This window comes from Danio rerio, chromosome 20 (assembly GCF_049306965.1).
Source record: "Danio rerio strain Tuebingen ecotype United States chromosome 20, GRCz12tu, whole genome shotgun sequence".
NCBI lineage: Eukaryota > Metazoa > Chordata > Actinopteri > Cypriniformes > Danionidae > Danio > Danio rerio.
Genome location: NC_133195.1, coordinates 58,106,588 through 58,132,500, shown reverse-complemented (window position 1 = coordinate 58,132,500; position 25,913 = coordinate 58,106,588). Strand labels below are relative to the sequence as shown.

General features: G+C 38.6%; 1 protein-coding gene across 6 annotated transcripts in view; it reads left to right on the top strand.

The window, feature by feature from the left end:
• Positions 1-12,304, top strand: part of armh4 (armadillo like helical domain containing 4) — a 17,145-nt gene extending 4,841 nt beyond the window's left edge. For 3 of the 6 annotated variants that reach the window (XM_073933874.1, XM_073933877.1, XM_073933878.1), the window contains 6 exons: positions 3,363-3,575; positions 3,733-3,831; positions 4,656-4,814; positions 4,984-5,015; positions 6,424-6,558; positions 10,268-12,304. In XM_073933874.1, coding sequence (XP_073789975.1) covers positions 3,363-3,575; positions 3,733-3,831; positions 4,656-4,814; positions 4,984-5,015; positions 6,424-6,558; positions 10,268-10,339 — 710 coding nt within the window. In that variant the 3' untranslated portion in view covers positions 10,340-12,304. Of the gene's footprint in view, positions 1-3,362; positions 3,576-3,729; positions 3,832-4,655; positions 4,815-4,983; positions 5,016-6,423; positions 6,559-10,267 lie in introns of all 6 variants that reach the window. The other 3 variants (XM_073933873.1, XM_073933875.1, XM_073933876.1) reach the window with 1 other exon arrangement.
• Positions 12,305-25,913: the final 13,609 nt, after the last annotated feature.

The window sequence follows — 25,913 nt, the reverse complement described above, 5'->3', positions numbered from 1 at the left end:
CCTGGAGGACAGCAGCAGCTTCCAAGATTAGATTCAGTCATTTTCTTTCAGCTTAGTCCCTTATTTATTAGGGGTCGCCACAGCGGAATGAACCGCCAACTATTCCAGCATATATTTTACACAGCGGATTCCCTTCCAGCTGCAACCCATTACTGGAAAACACCCATACAAACTCATTCACACACACACTCATACACTACGGTCAATTTAGTTAATCAATTCCCCTATAGCGCATGTGTTTGGACTATTATGAAATATTATATATATTAATATTATAAATATTAATATGAAATACGATGGTTTTCGCATGAATCTAATTGGCACTTTGGGTGGAAACGCAGCTAGTGTGATCAGCTGTGTGTGAGTTTCCTCCATTATGTTTCATTGAGGTTGGTGAATGCGAGCGTTCGCTCCACTTTAAACCCCAGCAGGCGTCTGACGGAGCCTAATTACTTGCTATTTTGAGTGGAGCTGGAGGAAAGTAGAACTGACTGCTAAAAGAGGTGTCTGCACTTCTGCTGCTCCACATGCAGAATTAATGCGAACGCTCCTGACGGCTCCGTCTGCAGGCTTTAACTCATCACGCATGAGAACGAGCCAGTCAAGTACACATGCATTCTGTTTGCTTCCTCAGAAATCTGTTTAGTCACTATTTGGGGCTGTCGAAAACACCGTCGTTATTTAGTTTTCTGGTATCTAAAGATTCAGTAATCAGGATGCATTTACTAGAGGTGTGCAAAAGGATCACCATGAAGTGATTTTCAGGTTAAATCAAGAACAAATATGTCTTAGTGAAAACAGAATAAAACTGGATAATTTTCCAGATATGGTAGATTTTTGTTCTTGTTTCAACCAAAACCTCACTTCATTTTAAGCAATTGGGTTTAGGGAAGGTTTAGGTCAGCACCCTCTAGTGGATTTGTGATTGAAAACGTACAACAAAACGTACTATTTCGGATTGTAATAGATGTAGACAGCGCCTCTAGTGGATTTGTCATTGAATCGTACTACAAAACTTAGTGACATTTCAGATTTGCATAAATGTAAACAGCACCCCCTTGTGGATTTTTCATCTGAAATGGAAAACAAAACGTACCCTAAGTAACGCATTTCAGATTTGCAAAAATGTAGAGCAAGCCCTTTAGTGGATTTACCATCTGAAACATACAATAAAATATACCATAAGTGTTGTATTTGATATTCACAAAAATGTAAACAGAGCCCTCTAGTAAATGTGTCATTTGAAACGTACAAAAATATATAACATAAATAACATATTTTAGATTTATATAAATGTAGACAGCGTCCTCTAGTGGAGTTGTCTTCTGAAATGTACAAAACTTACTTTAGATTTAACTTATTTTACATTTTAGATTCGTATAAATGTCGTAAATTTGCCATCTGAAACGTACAATAAAATCTACTCTAAATTCCACATTTCAGATTTGCAAATAAAGATTTGCAGATTTGTCATTGAAACGTACTACAAAACTTACCATAAGTGACATTTCAGATTTGCATAAATGTAAACAGCGCCCCCTAGCAGATTAGTCATCTGAAATGGAAAACAAAATACCCTAATTAACGCATTTCAAATTTGCAAAAATGTAGACAGCGCCTTCTAGTGGATTTGTTATCTAAAACATACAAAACGTACTTTATGTGACACATTTTAGATTCACAGAAATGTAGACAGCGGACTCTAGGGAATTTGCCTGCTGAGACGTACAATAAACTGTACTGTAAATACCATATTTCAGGTTTGCGAAAATGCAAATAGCGCTCTTTTTTTAAGATTTGCATAAATGTAGACAGCGCCATCTAGTGGATTTGTCATCTGAAATGTACAAAAAAACATACCTTAAGTAACGTATTCAGATTTGCAAGTGTAAACAGCACCTTCTAGTGGATTTCTCATCTGAAACGTACCATAAGTTTTGTATTTCAGATTCATATAAATGTAGACAGCGCCCTCAAGTGGAATTGTCAGCTGAAACGTACAACACAACATACCATGAGTTACGTATTTAATATTTGCAAAAATGTAAACAGCACCCTCTAGTGGATTTGTCATCTAAAATGTGCAACAAAACATTAGCCCCTTTCACACAGTGGTAAGTATCTGGAAAATATCCGGAACGACTTTACCGCTAAATTCAAAAAAGCGCTGTTCACACAGACGAGGACGTTACGGAGTTTTTCCGAAAAAGACATCCATTCCAAAACACAGCTAAATTCTGACATTTTTTTTTATGTAAATTCTAAATTCTGGCTGCGCTTGTATTTGTAAACATTTGACTACATCACAAACTCTGTGGATGATCAGTATTGTGAACAACTTCAATGAAAACATGTAGAGAAACACTTTCGCATGTCGAGATGTTCATGATATGTGTGTGTGCTGGCGCTTACTGGGTGCTTCATTGGCACACACGACGCGTCAATCAACTGAAGGAAGCAGAGCTTGACGGTAAACAAACACCGGCTTATCATAAGCATCTCATCGATGATTATTTACACAGTTGGCATTAAGATGAACATATAAACGTGATCTGACTAACATCTAGAAGCTGAATGTGTCTGGAAAAATATTCAAAGGCTTTTATTCTCATAAACCGCGCAGACGTGAATGCGTCGTCGAAAGTAGACGTCTCACGTCAGCACGTTCTAGACATGCACGCGCTCTTTCCGGCAATCTTCCTGGCTCTGCATTTACACAGCGCAGCATTCCGGCAAATTACCGGTAATGTTACAACTCCTCTTACCGGAAAAAAGCCAGAACGAATTTATCGGTATTTCAAAAAGGGCCTGTTCACACATACACACCTTTCCAGAAAGTTGCCGGTCATTTTCCGGAAAGGTCTGTATGTGTGAAAAGGGCAATAGTGTAAGTAATATATTCAGATTTGCATAATGTAGTCAGCGCCCTCTAGTGGATTTGTCAACTAAGACGTACAATAAAATGTACTCTATATATATATATATATATATATATATATATATATATATATACTTCAGATTTGCCAAAATTGAAATGTACAAAAACATACCATGTATTTTAGATTAATTTAAATGTAGACAGCGCCCTCTAGTGGATTTGTCATCTGAAATGTGCAGAGTAAGTAATATATTCAGATTTGCATAATGTAGTCAGCGGCCTCTAGTATATTTGACATCTGAAATACAAAACTTACAACAAGTAACGCATTTCCAGACTCATAAAATGTCGCCCTCGAGTGGATCTATTATCAGAAACGTACAGCAAAACATACCGTATTTTACATTTCACAAAACCATAGTCATGCACATATTCCCAAAGAGCCCTAGACTGCACTGATCATACATGTGTGGTCCTGTTCTAGAGTCAGTGAGCGCCGTGTCTCTGTCGGAGGATTTCGGCACTGATGCCACCATGTCCACTGAGGATCTTCCTCTTATTTTCGAGCCGTCTGAGGACGTGACGCCGGCCCGTGTGTCTGTCAGCACATCCACGAGCACAGCAGAGCCCACAGAAGCTGAACACACCACATCTGATGGCCAGAGATCCACATCTGACCCGCCCGACACCACACTGGGTGAGGAGAACCCCAACAGCGTCTCAGTGTTTCAGTGTTGACGGCTGCACCACATATATATTTAAGAAAACATGAGCAGTATCTGGACACTCAACCGTTTTCATATTTCATATATGGCTTGACGATGGACTTATCTGTGTTCTGATTGGTCCAGCAGGTGATGATGTCACACTGAGGTCAATTACCTATCAGAACCTGACAGTTCAGCTACCAGCATCGACACCAAAGACCAACAGCGAGTATCAGGAGTCCAGAGGTCTGTTCTGCACGAGTGTGTGCGTGTTCTGCACGAGTGTGTGCGTGTTCTGCGTGAGTGTGTGTTTGTTCTGTGCGAGTGTGTGTGTGTTCTGCACGAGTGTGCGTTTGTTCTGCATAAGTGAGTGTGTGTTCTGCACAAGTGTGTGTGTGTGTGTGTTTTACACTAGTGTGTTTTACAGGAGTGTGTGTTTGTTCCGTGCAAGTGTGTTGGTTCTGCACGAGTGTGTGTTCTGCATGAGTATGTGTTTGTTGTGTGTGTGTGTTTTACATGAGTGTGTGTTCGTTTTATGTGTGTGTTCGTTCTGTGCAAGTGTGTTGGTTCTGCACGAGTGTGTGTGTGTTCTGCACGAGTGTGCGTTTGTTCTGCATGAGTGAGTGTGTGTTCTGCACAAGTGTGTGTGTGTGTGTGTTCTACACTAGTGTGTTTTACAGGAGTGTGTGTTTGTTCTGTGTAAGTGTGCGTTAGGTAAGCGTTTATGTGAGTGCGTGTTTGTGCTGCACGAGTGTGTGTTCTGCATGAGTGTGTGTTTGTTTTGTGAGTGTGTGTTAGTTATGCGTTAGTGTGTGTTTTAAATGAGTGTGTGTTTGTTCTGTTTGAGTGTGTGTTTGTTCTGCGTAAGTGTGTGTTTGTTTTGTGTGAGTGTGTTTTTGTTCTGAGTGTGTGTTTGTTGTGTGCGAGTGTGTGTGTTTGTTTTGTGTGTGTGTGTGCGTTAGTTATGCGTTAATGTGTGTTTGTTCTGTGTGAGTGTGTTCGTTCTGCACGAGTGTGTGTTTGTTCTGTGCGATTGTGTGTTTGTTCTGACCCAAACGTCTCTCTAACAGAAGAGCCTGATGAAGATGAGGAGGACGAGGAGTTGGACTCTGAGGAGGAGGAGGAGAGTGAAGAGGACCTGAGTGAAAGCACCATCACACCCCACACGCGTCCCCCATACAGCCTCATTCCTCCACCTCCAGTTTGGGTGCAGCGGAACCAGGGCCTCGGTGAGGAAAACACACACACACACACACACACACACACACACACACACACACACACACACACACACACACACACACACACACACACACACACACACACACACACACACACACATCATCATCATCATCATGCTGCAGAACTCAGCTTAACTCTTGTCTTTGTTGTTTGCAGTGCGGAGCTGGGTGGAGCTGATAAGAGAGAAGGTATAACTCATTACTCATCATGTAGGATACGGATCTCCACATATAGAGCTGCTCAATACTCTGGAATAATTAACAAAGAAGAAGAAGAAGGCTGCACCCTAACAACCCTATAACTACCATTTAGGATTATCTGGCACGCAGATATGAACACTCTATCAACCTCCTAGTAACCATTCAGAATATCCTAGCAACCGCGTAGCAACACCCTAACAAACATACTGCATCACTTTGGCAACCTCCGAGCAACCATCCAAAACACCCTAACAACCACATAGCAACCCCTGAGTAAGCTCTGAGCCGCCACATACCCCAACAAACGTTTAGCATATAATCTCAAATGACCCTAGCAATCACATAGCAACACAATGACAACCACTAAGCAACCATCCAGAAACCTATAGCAACCACACAGCAACACCTTCACAACTTCTGAGCAACCATCCAAAACAACCTAACAATCACACTCTAGCAACCACATAACCTAACAACCTCCTAGTGTGTCAGCCAGAATACCCTAACAACCACATTACTGACCCTGAAAACATCTTAGCAACCATCCAGAATCCATTAGGAACAACTTGACATGATCCAAAACATTCCAGCATACAAAAACAAAACCCTGACAACCTCCTAACAACCATACCAAATACGCTAGCAACCACACATCAACACCCTAACACTCCCTAGCAACTACCCAGAACAAAACCTAACATATTCCATCCAAAACACCAATAAAACACTTAGCAACACCCTGACGATTTACAAACAACAGCCCAGAATACACTAGCAACTGCATAGCATCAACTTGACAGCTTCCTAACTACAATCCAAAACATCCTAGCAACATCCTGACAACCTCCTAGAAACTACTAAACCATAACAACCTTTTAGCAACTACATAGCAACATCATAACAACTTCCTTACAATCACCCAGAATACCCTAACAACCACAACGCACACCCTTAAGATGCTCCTTGCAACCATATAGAACACCCTAACAACTACACAGCAACACCTTGACAGCTTCTTAGCTACAGTCGAAAATACCCCAGCAGCCACATCCTGACAACCTCCTAGCAACCATTCAGAAAAGGCTAGTAACCACATAGCAACACCCTAAAAATCCTAGCAACTACATAGCAAACAGCCTACCCCCCCCTTAAAACACATGACAACATCCAGACAGTTTCCAAGCCACCATTCTCAATACCCTAGCAACTACATATGCTCCTCTAGCAACAGTCTAAACACTAGCCACACAATAGTCACCACAAAGCGAAACCCAATAGAAAAAGAATTTCCCTCATGTAAGTCAGGCTATTTAATGTAGTATAAGCAGTGGGATATTTGTGTTTTGTTCAGAGGAGTGCAGAATGTGAGCATGTCCTGTGTGTCTGCCTGCTGTAGGCTGGTTATGTGTCTGGAATGCTGGCACCGGTGGGCATTGGTATCGCTGGAGCTCTTCTGCTGGTTGGCGCTCTTTACAGCATCAGACTGATCCACCGCAAGAGGAGAGAGAGCTTCAAACACCAGAGGAAGAAGGTACACTGTCACAATCACACCCTCACAATCATCAGAGTCACTATCACACCCTCAAAACCACACATCACAATCATCTCTGTCACAATCACACCCTCACAATCATCAAAGTCACTATCACACCCTCACAATCACACATCACGATCATCTCTGTCACAATCACACCCTCACAATCATCAAAGTCACTATCACACCCTCACAATCACACATCACAATCATCTCTGTCACAATCACACCCTCAAAATCATCAGTCACTATCACACCCTCACAATCACACATCACAATCATCTCTGTCACAATCACACCCTCACAATCATCAGTCACTATCACACCCTCACAATCACACATCACAATCATCTCTGTCACAATCACACCCTCACAATCATCTCTGTCACAATCACACCCTCACAATCACACCCTCACAATCATCTCTGTCACAATCACACCCTCACAATCATCAAAGTCACAATCACACCCTCACAATCATCTCTGTCACAATCACACCCTCACAATCATCTCTGTCACAATCACACCCTCACAATCATCAAAGTCACTATCACACCCTCACAACCACACATCACAATTATCTCTGTCACAATCACACCCTCACAATCATCTCTGTCACAATCACACCCTCACAATCATCAAAGTCACAATCACACCCTCACAATCACACAACACAATCATCTCTGTCACAATCACACCCTCACAATCATCTCTGTCACAATCACACCCTCACAATAATCAGAGTCACTATCACACCCTCACACCCTCACAATCACACATCACAATCATCTCTGTCACAATCACACCCTCACAATCATCAGAGTCACTATCACACCCTCACATTCACACATCACAATCATCTCTGTCACAATCACATCCTCACAATCATCAGAGTCACTATCACACCCTCAAAACCACACATCACAATCATCTCTGTCACAATCACATCCTCACAATCATCAGAGTCACTATCACACCCTCAAAACCACACATCACAATCATCTCTGTCACAAAAACACCCTCACAATCATCAGTCACTATCACACCCTCAAAACCACACATCACAATCATCTCTGTCACAATCACACCCTCACAATCATCAGAGTCACTATCACACCCTCAAAACCACACATCACAATCATCTCTGTCACAATAACACCCTCACAATCATCAGAGTCACTATCACACCCTCAAAACCACACATCACAATCATCTCTGACACAATCACACCCTCACAATAATCAGAGTCACTATCACACCCTCAAAACCACACATCACAATCATCTCTGTCACAATCACACCCTCACAATCATCAGAGTCACTATCACACCCTCAAAACCACACATCACAATCATCTCTGTCACAATCACACCCTCACAATCATCAGAGTCACTATCACACCCTCAAAACCACACATCACAATAATCTCTGACACAATCACACCCTCTCAATCATCAGAGTCACTATCACAGCCTCAAAACCACACATCACAATCATCTCTGACACAATCACACCCTCACAATCATCTGAGTCACTATCACACCCTCACAATCACACATCACAATCATCTCTGTCACAATCACACCCTCACAATCATCAGAGTCACTATCACACCCTCAAAACCACACATCACAATCATCTCTGTCACAATCACACCCTCACAATCATCAGAGTCACTATCACACCCTCAAAACCACACATCACAATCATCTCTGTCACAATCACACCCTCACAATCATCAGAGTCACTATCACACCCTCAAAACCACACATCACAATCATCTCTGACACAATCACACCCTCACAATCATCTGAGTCACTATCACACCCTCACAATCACACATCACAATCATCTCTGTCACAATCACACCCTCACAATCATCAGAGTCACTATCACACCCTCAAAACCACACATCACAATCATCTCTGTCACAATCACACCCTCACAATCATCAGAGTCACTATCACACCCTCAAAACCACACATCACAATCATCTCTGTCACAATCACACCCTCACAATCATCAGAGTCACTATCACACCCTCAAAACCACACATCACAATCATCTCTGTCACAATCACACCCTCACAATCATCTAAGTCACTATCACACCCTCAAAACCACACATCACAATCATCTCTGACACAATCACACCCTCACAATCATCAGAGTGACTATCACACCCTCAAAACCACACATCACAATAATCTGTCACAATCACACCCTCACAATCATCAAAGTCACTATCCCACCCTCACAATCATCAATGTCACTATCCCACCCTCAAAACAACACATCACAATCACATCCTCACAACCATCAGTCACAATCACACATCACAATCATCTGTGTCACAATCACAACCTCACAATCACAATCATGACTGTCACAATAACATCCTCACAATCAGTCACAACCACATCATCACAATCACACATTACAATCACACTCTCACAATCAGCCACAATAACACACACAATCATCCGTCACAGTCATCGCAATCATATCCCCACCATTACACAATCACAGTCATCACTCACACCATCACAGTCACAATGACATCTTCACAATCATCAGTCACAATCACACTCTCAAAATCACACAATCACAGCCGTCAGTCACACCTTCACAATCACATCTTTACAATCGTCACAATCATCCCTTACACCCTCGCAATCATCATTGTTACAATCCTACCATCACAATCATCAGTCACAACCACACCCTCAAAATCACACCCTCACAATCACACCACCACATCCTCATAATTATCACAATCACAATGATACCATAACAATCGTCAGTCATCAGTCACTATGACACTGTCACACTCATGTCCTCACAATCAGCAGTCACAATGATTCCATCACAATAATTAGTCAGGCATTACATCATCACTCTTACAATCACCCCATCACAAACACATCTTCACAATCATCACAGTCACAATGATACCATAACAATCGTCAGTCATCACGTCATCAGTCATCACTGTCGCAATCACATAGTCACAATTATTAAAGTCATTATCACACCCTCAAAACCACACATCACAATCAGTCACAATCACAATGACACCCTCACAATCAATAGTCAGTCATTACAATCACAACCTCATAATCACACCATCACAATCATCAGTCACAATCACAATTGGCAGTCACAATCACACCCTCACAGTCATACCCTCACAATCATACTCTCACAATCACTCCATTACAATCATACCCATACAATCACACCACCACAAATCCCAGTCAGATATAAAACACATCATCACCATCACCAGTTACAATAACATCATCACAAATACACCATCACAACTACATTTTCACAATCATCATAGTCACAATTACAACCACACCCTCACAATTATCACAGTCACTGACAACCTCGCACTGACATCCTCACAATCACAACCTTCATTCAGTCATCACATCATCAGTCACAATCACAATACAATCACAACCATCAGTCAGTCATCACATCATCAGTCACAATCACAATACCATCACAATCATTATTCAGTCATCACATCATCACAGTCACAATAACACCATCACAATCACATCCTCACGATCATTACAGTCATGATGACACCTTCACAATCACACCCTCACACTGACACCATCACAATCAAACCCTCACAATCATTAGTCTTGATTTCAGTCTTTACCTGCAGTGCTGATGCTTGTTTTGTGCTGCAGCCGCCCAGAGAAGTGCAGAGCGGACCAGACAACACCATGCTGCTGGCGGACAGCTCAGAGGATGAGTTCTGAAGAGGATACAGTGATCCAATGACCGTGCACACACACACACACACACACACACACACACACACACACACACACACACTCTTTTACTCACACTTGCTCAGTCACACATGCACCTACACACACACATACTCTCACTCTAACACACACACACACACACACTTGCTCAGTCACACATACACCTACACACACACATACTCTCTCTCACTCTAACACACACACACACACTTGCTCAGTCACACATGCACCTACACACACACATACTCTCTCTCACTCTAACACACACACACACACACACACTTGCTCAGTCACACATGCACCTACACACACACACATACTCTCTCTCACTCTAACACACACACACACACACACACACACACACTTGCTCAGTCACACATACACCTACACACACACATACTCTCTCTCACTCTAACACACACACACACACTTGCTCAGTCACACATGCACCTACACACACACATACTCTCTATCTCTCTCTCTCTCTCTCTAACACACACACACACACACACACACACACACACACACACACACACACACACACACACACACACACACACACACACACACACACACACTCAGAGCTTATACAATAAGTGTTTTTAGAAATTAATCTCCTTTTCAGAATTGCAATAATGAACTGTTTTTATTTTTCTTTCTGCTTAATTCACCAAGACTTTAACACGCTCAAACACACACACACACACACACACACACACCATTAGCTGGGAAACAACTCAAATATTAGCTGATGAACATCCTGAAACATCTGTCAGCCAATCAGAATCAAGCAATATTATAGTATAAACAATTTCATTGGTCAGCTGCTGATCTGAAGACACACACAACACCCCAGTCTCATATGAAATACGAGAATAGTACAGATAAAGAAGACTCTAGCAGAAGATCAGTCTAAATGAAGCACTGCTGCAGCTTTGGGTGATTTATTTATCAAGATTCACATTCAGATATTACACACTTTACTATAGGACTCATTCCAGAATTGCGGGTACATATCAGACAGTGATCGAGCTGATGATGTGTAAAAGTGTTGAAGGTGGATTTCTCTGCTGAATCATCTGCTGATCTGCATCAATCATCACCAACACTGCAGAAGACCTACAGGAACCAGCATGGACCAAGATTCTCACTGAAATCAGTCAAGTTTGGTGAAGCAGACATCATGGTTTGGGTTCATTCAGTATGGGGGCGTGCGAGAGATCTGCAACATCAGCAGCCTGAGGTATCAAGACATCTGTGCTGCCCATTACATTACAAACCACAGGAGAGGGACAATTCTCCAGCAGGATAGCGCTCCTGCTCATACTTCAGCCTCCACATCAAAGCTCCTGAAAGCAGAGAAGGTCAAGCTGCTCCAGGATTGGCCAGCCCAGTTACCAGATATGAACATTATTGAGCATGATAAAGGAGGAGGTTTTGAAGATGAACACAAAGAGTCTTGATGAACTCTGGGAGTCCTGCAAAAAGGCTTTCTTTGCCATTCTAGATGACTTTATTAATCAGTGATAACACGATATAATTTGTGTTTTTATTCAAAACTATTTGATTAAAGGTCTGGTTTTTGAAAAACAATAGAAAATTCCCGGAGATGCGAAATGTACCTGCAGTTCTAGAATAAACCACACACTCACAGTATTTGCTATGACTCCTGACAGCAGCTGCTGTACGGTAAACAGGCTGTAAATATAGGACTGTTACAATGTTTTCCTGATGTTTTGACAATCTGTGTGCTTAATGTTTGATATCTGAAGCGTTTATGAATCCATACGTCACTGCAGGCTTGTTACAGTGTTTTTAATTGCTTTTAAAAATGACATTTCTCTGTCAGAGTTGTGAATTATCTTAATAAACCAGTGTTCAGCATACAACAAATGTACAGAAACACACGAAGAGCTGACAGACCCTCACTGTAAATAAAAATCTGTCACCATTCATTGTTTCTTTTGTGTGAAAATATAATACATTATGAATTGTTTTATTTATAACCTTTAATCTGCCTTTTTTACTTCACTTTTAATACAGATTATTTATTTTAAGCTAAACACTGTATTAATTTTTAAATAACGTTTTAACATCTGTATTTGCACATTTTGCATTAAAGGGTGCATGAATAATTTAGAGATATTGTATAGCACACCTCAAAAGTAAAATTATAAATAAATAAAAAATCCCAAAATATAACAACTTTTAAATATTTAATAAAATAAAGTTATATTTAAAATAATAATATAAAATGAATATTATAAACAACCCAATCAGAGTGATTCTATTGATTCGCTCATTACAAAGAATCGACTGATTCATTCGTTCACTCATTCATCAATATAAAAATAAACAACTCTGAGTGAGTCTTACATTAAGTTACTCACTCTTCAAAATAATAAAATGAACCGACTTAGTCACTTATTCATTGACCCACTCATCAAAATAAAAAGAACCGACTCAAAGCGATTCATTAATTCACTCGTTCATAAGTAAAAAGAACCGAGTAATTCATCCACTAGATCATCGGTCATTGTATATTCGATGACAGATAAGTCACGCGATATTCCAGAAATGCTGTGTGTGTTGAAATTAATCTCAGGTAGACATATATCAAGATGAAGTTAATAATATATCACAGATGAGTGGATAAAAACGGTTTCTAACTGCTGAGGTGATTTGGCGCCAAACAGCAGACGGCGCGCTGGCCACAAATAAAACAAAACTTGACGATGACGATTGATGATGATAATAATAATAATCTAGTGTAAACTACTCCAATTGTTGGAAATAACATCTAAAATAACATATACAGAACAATCACTTTAAAACTGTCATCTCATCAGAAATATAACCAAGCTAATGTGTTCTGATGCGAAGCAGAATTTAGATAATCACACTGTCATTCCTACCATATACACCACTAAATATAAACGATCTAAAGTTGACTATATCATATAGCTACTAATAGATTAAAATTAAAGGCTTTTCTTGTGCTCAAGTGTGGCAAAAATGAAGCATCGGCGGCCTCTAGCGGTGTGCTGCTGCCATAGCAGCTCATCATAATGAACATTTATGCAAATACACAGAAATATGACACATTTATGAAGTTATTTATACACATTTTTAATCTCCATTTGACCAATTATACATTTTTAAACAGAAAAGTTCAGCTAAAAGCACTACAGCACTTCTGGAACATATACTTTGACTATAATGATCAGGTCTCACTGGAAGAAGAGAGTACTGCCTCAATGTGATCTCCTGGCTGAATAATAATAAAAAAAAATAATAATAATAATAATGCAAATTTATAGACAGGACTTTTGAGTGTTTTTGATTTTTTTAAAGAATAAAGCACAATAAATGACTTGAGATTTGTGTAACCACAATAAGAAAAGAAAAACCTATAAACAATGAACACAATATTTTAAAAAGAACATATTTCATTATTTTATATAACCAAAACAAGTATTTTGCTGCATTACCACTGTGTTTTTCCTTTTTTTTCTCCTATCACAGTTGTTAATGTAAGTTAACAGAATTTCTAACGTTAATAAATGACAAAAATAAACATAAATGTCATAATTTTGTTGAAAAATTGAAAAAATATACTCAAAAGATGAAAAATGTCACACAGTTCAGAAAAAGATCTCATTTGTTACCAATAGTGAAGGCATTAACTAACATTAACCTTACACAACGCCTTTTAACAGCTTTACATTAATGTTAAAACATTCATAATGGTTTACAACACAGTGTTTATTAATAATACATTTTAAAACGCATTAATAAAAATATACAGAATGATTTATTATTAGTTGTAGTTAATCAACTAATAAATTTAACTTTTGTAAGCAAATTACATGTTTATTATCATAACTTTAAATATGCGCATATATACAAACACATACGCTTGGTCTTGTTCTAGAATCTGATTGGCTGATAGCCGTGCGATATTTTGCAGTATCAGCACTTGCGCAGCCTCCTCACCCTTCTGTATTACTCCGCCCACACAGAGGTACAGCAGATCAATAAACTTACTACAGCTTGACAAATATTGCAGCTGTCGGACAACATCATGTACTTTTGAGGCGAGAACGTTTAGACTGCAACTCTGCAGTTTATTTATAAGGACAGTGCCTATTTTATATATTTATCATTTTGGAAATTCAGTGCAGCCATCAGCCTCTCGCGCACCATTTACATAGAGCATCGGCGTCAACGCTTCTCATTCACTTTAAATGGGTGACGTCAGGCATTGCCGAACTGCATTGTGGATCCGTCGGTGCCGCTTTAGAGGCGTTGCTCGCTGCAAAAGTTGGGACTAGCTCAACTTTTCAAGAGCTGACGAAAGCATCAGCCAATCAGATCGCTGTATGCAAATACAGCTAGACTGTGGCCTATTGCTGACTGAATTTCATTGGCTGACGCTGCTATGATGATCGCTTTAGCCCCAACCTCAGACACACCTTCAGTCAAGCGTTGACGCTGACGCCCCGTGTGAATAGGGCGTCATACTGAGCAGAGCAAAGATGGTTGAAGCTCCGCCACAAGATGGCGACAGAGACGTCATAATAGGATAGGGGAGAAAAACAGCGCAATTTCAAACTACAGCTGATAAAACAGGTCAGTGACACTCTAAATCGGTCTCTCTCGTATGCTGTAGTGCTGCATGTATACCACAGTATTCTGCTAGTGTTTGCTTTGCTCTGGCTTTTTCAGGGTTAATTATTGTGATCTCCTGATTGCAGCAGAGAAATCCTGGGAAATCTTTGTAGACTGATGACATTTCATGCTGTTCAGCCTTATAATCCTAAAATATGAGCAAAATCAGCTGTTTTGTCAGACAATTAGACATTACGCTAGAGAATCATTCAAACATTAGCTCTACAGTGATGTTGGTAAATGAGCAGCGGTTTCTGCTGTTCTGACAACAGCTGCAGATGTGAAGGAATGGCGGAAGAAAGTAGTTCCTCATACAGAATTTTTAGACTCTCAGGGCTCTATTTTGACAGTCCATGCGCAGAGCGCAAAACGCAGAGCGCAAACGCTTTCAGGGCGTGTCAGAACGCATTTTTGCTAATTTACGGACGGGAAAATCCGCTTTGCGCCGTGGCGCATGGTCTAAAAGAGTTGAGTTTATTTTCTTAATGAGTTATAGGTGTGTTTTGAGAATAAACCAATCAGAGTCTCATCTCCCATTCCCTTTAAAAGTCAGCTGCGTCACGCCAAGAGCGCATTCGCTATTTACAGGACGCAAAGTAAGTCTAATTGGAAAAATGAGCATTTCACAAGCAAACAGTTTTACAACAGTTAACAGAAAACAGTTAAACAGAGCATCTACTGCGCGACAATGAGAGATAATGGATCACTTTCACTTTCGCTCTTGGATAGGGAAACCTTTACGCACAGACATCAATTAGTCTATAAATAATTAATTTAGTTTGTTAAGTGCAAATATTTGTTTCAAAAGTATTTCTAAATTCAGTTCTAATTTCCAGCAAACGAATAAATGAACAATAATAAAATGTGCTCAAAAACCTGAGTTATATCCTAAAACACATGCTGTGCCCCATATGGTCTAAAACCTGACAGGTGGGCAAATCTAAGCTTGTTTTTAATAAAACAAATATAAATATGGATATAATAAATAATACTGCTAATAATAATAACATTATACAAAAGCAAATTGTTATGAATGAACTGAAAAAGCCTCCCGAGATGAAGAAGACATAAAAGCAGTGATTTTTCATATTTATGTAGGCTAGAAAATAATATGTTTTGTAATATTTTAATCCTTTATATTTATATCCTATATCTATTCTTATTATATCCTATATATATCCTTAATATTTACATTTTTTCTTATGTAAAGATATTTGCCTGTTGCTCTCTTGTGTGTATTAAGCAGTGTGTAAGCGAGGTGCAACTCTGCGCCGGAGTTTAGACCGGGTTTGTTTTGGTCTAATGAAAAATCTATTATAGTTTCTCAAAATAGCAACGCGCCAGCGGTCCGCCTCAGAACACCTCTTTTATAGAGCAGAACGCCTATGAGCGCACAAATGAGCGCTAATGCATTTGCTATTTAAACAGCGTAGCACAACGTCTCAAAACCACTCTTGCACCAAGCTGAAACTACCAAAAGACTACTGCGCTGCGTCTTGCGCCACACTGCGCCGGGTGTATGATAGGGCCCTCTGTGTTTAATTTTCTTATTTATATACAGGATTATGCCGTCAAACTGTTGTAAAAACACATTATCACACGAGTAGCAGTGCCATATGGCTGTATATCAGCACTGCTGGGACACTAAGGCACTCTGCCTCTGGCCTCAAGCCAACGAATGTCTCCCACCAGTGCCGATGTACAGCCATATCACACTGCTACTCATGTGATGTTGCCCATACACATATATGTGCAAATACACAAATGGAGTCATCTGCACTCTAAAAATGCTGCGTTGTAACTTGTAACTTAAATTGGGTCAAATGTGGACAAACCCACCCGTCTGGCTTAAAAGTGTCATTTAAATTAAATTCTAATTAACCCAACATTGAGTTTGCTCATATTTGACCCAACATCAGTCAGTAAAATGTATTTATATTGTACATTAAACATAGCAAAGCAATCCCAAAGCACTTCATAACATTAATAATCATTTAATAAACAGAATTAAAAGAAAAAAAAACTTGTGTATTGTTTAAAGATCACCTTTTAAAATGATTAAACTTTAACAGTCAACATTTAATCAGAAAAGGAATCAGTAAATGCTGAAATTAAACAAATAAAATGGAGTATTAGTTTTGATAATCGACTGATAAAGTTAACATTAACCAATTAAATGATGTGGTAATTTGTGGTGTTTTTTTGCAAAGGATCTCTTTAACTTTATAAAATGTAAAATAAAAAAGCATTTAAATAAAAATATAATTAATTTTACACCAAGTATAGAGCAGGGGTCACCAATCTCGGTCCTGGAGGGCCGGTGTCCCTGCAGGGTTTAGCTCCAACTTGCCTCAACACACCTGCCTGGATGCTGTTGGCTAGCTAGTAAGAGCTTGATTAGTTTGTTCAGGTGTGTTTGATTAGGGTTGGAGCTGAAATCTGCAGGACACCGGCCCTCCAGGAACAAGTTTGGTGATCCGCGGAGAATTAAATTGATAAAAAGCTTGTGCATATTTGCAAAGATGACTTTTATTGATATTATAACGTAACGATGTGGTGATTGTCAGTGCGTTGTGTAAGGTCAAAAGGTCAAAGGGTCAGAGGTCAGGAGTTAGAGCTTTTATTCAGTGGGTCAAACACAAGGTGCAACATCTTCACATCTCATTGGAAAGCAACAAAACAGACGAAACTCCAACAGATCTGTGCTGTTTCCCAGACCCGCGCCATCCTCAGAGCCACCCAATAAAATGCGACTACTTTTGAACTGAACAAATGCGAGCTGTGCCTGTGGAAATGCATCGCGTTGAGCTCAGAGAGAGAGAAAAGCAGCCCGTCAGGCACACGATACACAGTCTAACCCTGCTAGCCAACATCTGTAAACTTCGACTATAGTGTAAACCTGAGCTGAGAGAATGGAGGAGCTTTGGAAGACGTAGAAGAGTCCGTCTCGAGAACACAGAGCTGGATTTACTGCTACGAGACGCTTCGGATCCTCCGTTTGAAGCATAGATACTGACGTCCAACCAACACGCACGTCTGTCAGCAGGGGCCGGACTCAGGAACAACATTTATGCTTATTTATAGTAGGAATTTTTAGGATTTAGGCTGGGTTCAAATGCGGAATTAAGTATGTGCGTTAGTTACATAAAAAGTCAACCCAAACATGAGAGCTGAGGTGAATTACCTTAATGCGATGCGAATAAGTGACATGTTTGCCGCAAAAACGCAGAATTCGTCCAAATTGTGAGCATATGGAGCAAACGTGGAATGAGGTGAATTACCATAACGCGACATATTTGTGTGCAAGTTGAGCTGAATTAACATATTACAATGGCAATATCACAAAACACATGAGAGGTTTTCTGCAAAAGTTAATGCAAACAAGCAAGCAGAGGCAAAATACAGTATTGTAACGTGAATAATCATAAAATGCGTGACGCATCTGCTGCAAAAGTTAATGCAAATGGGCAGGTTGAGGTCATTTAATGCAATGCAAATGATGCAAAACATGCAACAGGTTTGATTCAAAAGTCAAAGCAGGTGAAATACCGTACTGTAATGCAAATGATGAAGAATGTGCGACACGTTTGCCGCAAAATCGCAAAAACCGTATCTGGAGCGAAAGTTTAAATAATTCAACTGTAGTGAAACATTTGCTTGAGGTGAAAAACATCTGGTGAGTAAACTAGAGCGAGTGACACACTCTGAACACAGGATTACAACTTCTGAAAAATGTTATTGACGAAAAGCTACGATTACACGATAGTCACTGCAAAAAGTCAATGTGAATGTTCGAGGTGGGGTGAATTACCGTAACCCAATGCGAATAATGCAGAATGCGCGACACGTTTACTGCAAGAGTCAATCCAAAGAGTTGAGGTGAATTACAGTATTGCAACGTAAATAATGAGTGACTCATTTGCCGCAAAAGTGAATGCAAATGAGAGAGCAAAGTACCATAATGCAATCCAAATGATGCAAAACATGCAACAGGTTTGCTGCAAAAGTCAATGCAAACATACAAGTTTTGGTGAAATACCGTACTGTGATGCGAATAACGCAGAATGCGCAATGTGTTTGCCGCAAAAGTCAATGCCAATGTGTGAGTTGAATAAAATTTCCGTAATGCGATGCGAATGACCGAATGTGTGGCACGTTTACAGCAAAAGTCAATGCAAACATAAGAATTGGGTTGAATTACTGTAATACGATGCAAAATGCAGGTTCTGCAAAAGTCAATACTTTTTATGCCTTTGCAAATGTTTATGTATTTACGCTTTCAGTCTCAAGAACATCATTAGCAGGTAAACAAACAGGCTACACACAATGTCATGTAAACAGCCCATTTCTACATCTACTTATCCCCATAGAAGATTTTTCGTGAATCCGGCCCCTGTTTTTCCATCTCAGAGAACGAGCTAGAATAGAGCGACGCGTCCAGATTTATCAGTTCACCTAAAAATGAAAACATCAGCCGTCATGTCGATCTACACCGTAGTAAAGCAGCAGCTCTTTTCTGTCATATTTCAGTGTTAATGCGGTGCAGCGGAGCACCTGTGCAGCATTTATATACCAGCATGAACACAATGTGATGGATTATCAGTGCATAGTGACTTTGGGTTAGTTTCTCACATAAAGCAGCACATATAGCCTGAAATATAGTGCATATGGGTTACTTTTCTAAAAAAAACAACACGTTTTAAAAATATTATTCTTCATTAACACTAGACTTTTACAGCAAGTTTTGTTTTAAATCGCATAGAAAAGAGCTCCATCAAGAAATAACACTTCAGTTGTTCTTTATAATAAGGTTTCATTAGTTCATGTTATTACGCAGATGTCTGGAACATGATCTGATTGGTCGATCACAACATTTAGGCATGTTATTCTCAGATAACAATTCAGCTGTTTGGCGCCACCTTGTGACTGAATATTAATAAGTAGATTAGTGTAGGCTCCGTTCAGCCGTTTTTCTATGTGCAAGCTTTGTTTAATTAAGGAGCTAGTAAATTAGTACAGCTCAGATCAGTGTTTTGCATCTAAATGTTTAGTTACATGGCAAAATGTACTGGATGTACGTTATATTTAGTGCATTTACTAACATGAACTGAGAGTGAAAAGTACAGTAATGCATTTATTAAAATTCAACATTTATTATTAGAAACCAACATTAGCTAACGCACTTTGAGTTAAGAACTAACAATGCACGACTGCATTTTAATAATATACAATACAATTTAGTGAATAAATACTGTTGTAGATATCTTGCACGCATGTCAACACTATTGTTTATATTACTAAATACATTAACTAAGAAAACCTTATTGTGAAGCGTGACCAAACTTTCTTTAAAGAGATTCCTTTTGTTTTCGTTAGTGTTGTACAGGTCTAGAAAGACATGAGGATGAATAACAGACATTTTTAGGTGAACTATTGCATTAAAACGAGAAGATCTGCAAATGCGTTTGGCCGTGAAGAAACAGGCTTTAAAATGAACCGAGCTCACGCTAAACATCCCATAATGTCAAAAGGGAACACAACGATTTACAAGGAGTGAGAAATAATCCAAACGGCGAACGGTTGCTTTATCGGTCGGTAAAAAAATACGGTCATAAACTGAGGTCTCTTCTATAGCTTGTGAGGTAAAGTAGAGCTCTTCTATCTCTAAACCCTGCGGTACAAAACTTTGTCAAGTGCTTAGCTTATAATGCTCAGAGATGCACAGTGTGCAGGCAAAAGTGAACAACTCTTCATCCACAACACCGGCTCGTGTCGGTTTACTGGTGGCGCTTCGTGAAGAATAACCTTCATCAATTTTCAGTTCTGCATGGTGTGCTGTTTTGTGTACGTGTGTGTGTTGATGCGGTGCTGTGTGGTTCTATGGCCGTCGCAGTGGTTTTAAATATGCTGGGTTCATAAGTTTTTGCGAAAGTAGATTACATACAATACAAATGTGCGAAAAAAGGCGAATTTCTGACGAGCAGCGCAAAAAAAGGGTGATTGTGCAACGTTTACCACAAATACGAGGAACACTTCAACTGTATATTCTATGAAGGTTAAAACTATTCAATTCGAAATAAAATTTTCCGAAAAAAAACAAAAAAAAAACGTTCTGAGTTATATGGAGCATGTGACGAGAAGGTGTGAACCCAGCATTATGCCATGGTTAAAGTTTGAGTGTGTAAAATTTATTTGAGTTTTAGGATGATGATAAAACCATTCAGTTCATGTTTATTCATATAGCGCTTTTACAATGTAAATGTAACTCGCGATTACTCTGCGTTTTAAATTTCTACACAGAGAGGTCATGTTTTGAACTTTGATTGGTTTCACAAATTCATTTCACACACAATTTGCACAACTGACGTCCATTCATACATATTTAATTGCACTACATTGGAAATGCGAAAACAGTTGCACGCACTTGCGTTTACAATCTGCCGCAATTACATGCGTATGAAAGGAAGTCAAGTGTGTAATCGTGTCACATGATCGCATAAAATTAACAGAAGATTAAAATGTGACCACTCATCTTATTAGTGTCGCATTATCTTGTTTTATCCCGCCCATTTTCACTTTCACATGCTAATACCGCAGCTTTACAGTGATTTGTTTATGGCTGCATGTTTTTTTTTTGTTGTAGAAGTCCTCTCACTTAGAAAGTAATAGGAATTTGGGCTGCACAATATTGCAATAATATTTTTACGATATTTTTCTGATCTAATTAAATCTTTGTTCAGGCTTTAAAATAAAATGTGCAAACGATTAGTCTTTGAAACTCTATGAATAAACGTAAACCTGCGCGGATATTTCGACACTGATAGACTGTTGTCATTTTCCTCTCTCGTCTCGACTCCGCCCATTAGTGTTTATTTTCAGCTTTGGGCCACATTAGCCAATAGTAGAACAGCACCTTTTGTGGGGCGGAGCTAAATATAGTACAGCCTCATCTGGTTGGGTAAAAAATGTAATAGACAATCTATTCATTTAACACATAAATAATTGGTATAGAATAAATTACATTTACCAATCGAATATGGCATATTTTGTGATCATTTGTCAATATAGCACACAGCTCTAATAGCAAATAAAACCATACTATCGTAGCAGCAGTAATACTAATATCCACTTCTGATGCATTGATGAAAGTTACCATAAAGCGCCACCACTAGTTTTGAATCGAAACAATCAAAGATTTTCCAGGAGTGCAGTGAAGTTCAGCATTAAAGAATCGATTAACGTCAGCATTAAATCATGGATAGCACCAGGGAGATCAGAGACGTAACTATGCGCTGTACATTCATCATACGCGATGATCGGACGCAGTCGGCACAGTGAGGCGTTTCTTCCTTCAGCACACTCTCCTGGACTCAAATCATATCATGTACAGAAAATAATATATATATATTTATATATAGTTATATATATTCTATATACTGCTATATGTGAAACACTTGTATATAAAACAAGTTACTAAACGAGTTTAGTAACACAGTCATGTAGAAAAATATGACATCTTGACAATTTCAAACGACTACGGTAGATATACTGCAGCTACAACTGTCATTAATGCTAAAACAATCAGAATAAGAAGAAGAATAAGAAGAAGAATCTAAAAATAAAGGAAAATAAGAAGAAAAGGAACCAAATCTATGAAAGCAAATCAGGAGCAAAATTACATTTGAAACGTAATGTGTAAAACGCCACGCAATATGGAAATTGGCAATGTTTTTCTTTATTTGAATGAGCATTTTCCTTGATGTGTGCGCAAAGTTTGGTAATTAATTATATAATTTACATTTTCCATTGTGAACCAAAGTTCAAGAGTTCACACTTGATTGATTATAAAACTTGTTTGGCATGCTGTCTTGGGAGAGAGCCCTGAGCTCATAAGATCCTCGAGCCCGGGGCTCCCTCCTGTTTGCAGGGAAAGAAGGAAGTTTGAAATTAGGTAGCTCTTGAGATCCCCCTGCGGTATAGCTAATGACTAGGCCCACACCAAATCTGCGCGCGCAGAATTCCACTGATTTTTAGCCCATCATTAATTCTGTTAATTTACTTGTGTAAATGTGTGTAAATCTATATTTACTCAGTTTTACAGTAATATTATTGATATTATTGAATTAATTAATATTAAGAAAATCTAATTGGATTTGCACTGTAAACATTAAATAAAAGTTTAAAAGATTTTTTTTTTCATATATTAAGGTTTTAGTTATGATACTCCCAAAATAATTCAGCAGAAATCCGCAGATTTTTTACCAAAAGTCTTAGCAGAAATAGAAAAAAATGTCCGCAGATTCCGTCTGGCCTTACTAATGACCAATTAGGAACTGCTTTGAAGAGATATACTGCTGACTAGGAGCACGTCTAAGGTGCCAATTTGGATTAGTCAATTTACTTAAGTCGCATGTTTTTGGATGGTGTGAGGAAACCGGACAACCCAGGGGAAACTCACACAAGCACGGGGAGAACATGTAAACTCCACACAGAAACGTTGAATGGCCTGGTAAGGACTTGAACCAGTGACATTCTTGCTGTGAGGCAACAGTGCCAACCACTGGGCCGCCGTGCCGCCCAATCTAGGAAAAGGTAGGAGGAGAAGGGGTGGTAGGGGGATTCTTCAAGATGAAGATAACTGTGGTACGAAACTCTTAATGCTTATAATGACTTAGTAACTGTCTGATTGGTAAATCACGTGTTGGCTAATGCAGAACCAGCCGTGGACAATCGTAAGCACATGATCCTCTCGAAATTACTTTATAAACAATCTTCACTTTTTATATTGTAATTTTAAAACAACTTAAATAATGCATTAAAATAATTAAACTTGCTTTTTTGCTATACCTTGCATACTGCAATGCATATGTAATATTTGCAATGAACACCCTACAGTGAATTAATGAAAACACTAGTTTTACAACCGGTTCTGCTTGCACGTTAAATCAAATCTAATGTATTAGATTTACAATTTAAATTTTCAACTGATAAAGCATCAAAATCAGTATGCAGTTAACATTTTGTAAATGGTCAAATGTCATCAGATCATTTAAACATCATTTTGCACACACTTCATGGAGAATGCACTTGTAAATAAGGAAAAATATTGTCATTTTGCATATTGCATTGTCATTTTGCATATTCTATTTCGAAATTAAGTTTTGCCACAGATTTGCTAGCATAGTAATCACCAGGCTCAGCAGTGTGTGAGTACAGTAAGGGAAGTACACTCCGCCGATCTTCTGCTAGTGTTTATTGCTGAAATCATAAAGGATGCTGTACTTCTAGTGTGTGTGTGTGTGTGTGTGTGAGATGTTGAGGTTGCTCAGTGTACGGAAAGCACTGAAAAAAGTGGCCATCGAGGAGCTAAAGGAGCCCGGAGTCTCAAACATACTGCGTTTGCCCCACGTTTATTTGCACATTTTTTTAATAGGGACTAGAAATGCTGCTTTCAAGTGCTCCTGGGAACGTCTCATTAATAGAAAACTTAGCATTAGTAAAATACCAAGCAATGGCTGAGAATCATCATGGGAAATGTAGTTTAAAAGTAGTAACACTAGCTTAATGAACTACTAATTAGCAGATTATTAATAGTTAGTAAGGTAGAAGGTGAGTTTAGGTATTGGCTAAGCTGTAGAATAAGATACATTATAAAATTATTAATGAACAGCTGACATCTTAATAACAGGCAGGTTATAAGACAGAAGGTAATAGCATCAATTTTGACCTAAATTAAAGTGTTACAGTCTCTGATGATCATTAAAGCTGCATTTATTTGATCAGAAACACTGAAAAAATGTGAAATATTTTTATCATTCATAATAACTTTTTTTGCATGGGATTATATAGTATAGTGAAATTTATTTCTGTGATTTAACACTGAATATTCAGTATTATTAATTCAGGATATGCTGATTTGGTGATCAGGATCATTATTAGTAATATTGCAATATTTTTCAGAGTTATTATTGAATGAGTTTTCAATAATACATCATTTATTAATCTTTAGTAGTTTTATAAAAGATTGTTTAAAACCAAGCTGTAAATGTAGCCATGAACTGCTTAAATCCTTTAATATAAAAGAAAACAAGTCAGGCAGGGAATCGACAAATCAATGTACACTGAACTGATTGGCTTAAAAGAATCATCAGATTTAATCTAAATAACACTGATGCAGCGTTTTGTCACTTTAGTATTAATATATATATATATATATATATATATATATATATATATATTTGTTTTTTTTTTTTTGTTTTTTTTTTGGCAAATTTAGCTTTAATAAGCAGGAAAGTAAACACTGGAAGTTCGTTCTCTTCCTAAACATGTTAAGATAAACACTCTAAAACTCTGTCCTCATTTACTCTGGACACAAATGAAGAAAACGGGGGAAATCTGTGTTTGAACTAAGCAATATTTTTCTGAAAAAAGTGTAACAAACTTCCAGCCAATCAGCTGTAAGGGGTGTGTCTAGTTACTTTAGCATATATATGAAAGAGGTGTGGCCTGTTAAGTGTTTTAGTGTTGCAATATGAATCTACCAATCTTTTGGCAAAATGAACTCTTAATCAATATTGTTAAAACACCATGGTTTGGTGGAGGTCAACATTAGGGTGAGAGAGCTCATCTCCGCCCAAAAATAAAACAGCACATTAACTATCAGACACAAACTTGGAATTGTAATAAAAATAAAAAGATAATTGTCAAACAAGTTGCTGTTACAGTCTTAAAAGCTTTCATAAAATATCTTCAGTTTCTCCATTTTTAAGTTGTGATAATTAAACACGGTTAAAGAGTAAATTATTCGTGACATTTAAACTCTTTAAAATATTTCCCAAGTGATGATTAATAGAGATTTTGCCAAAATGTTCTTAAATGGTAAATTGATAGT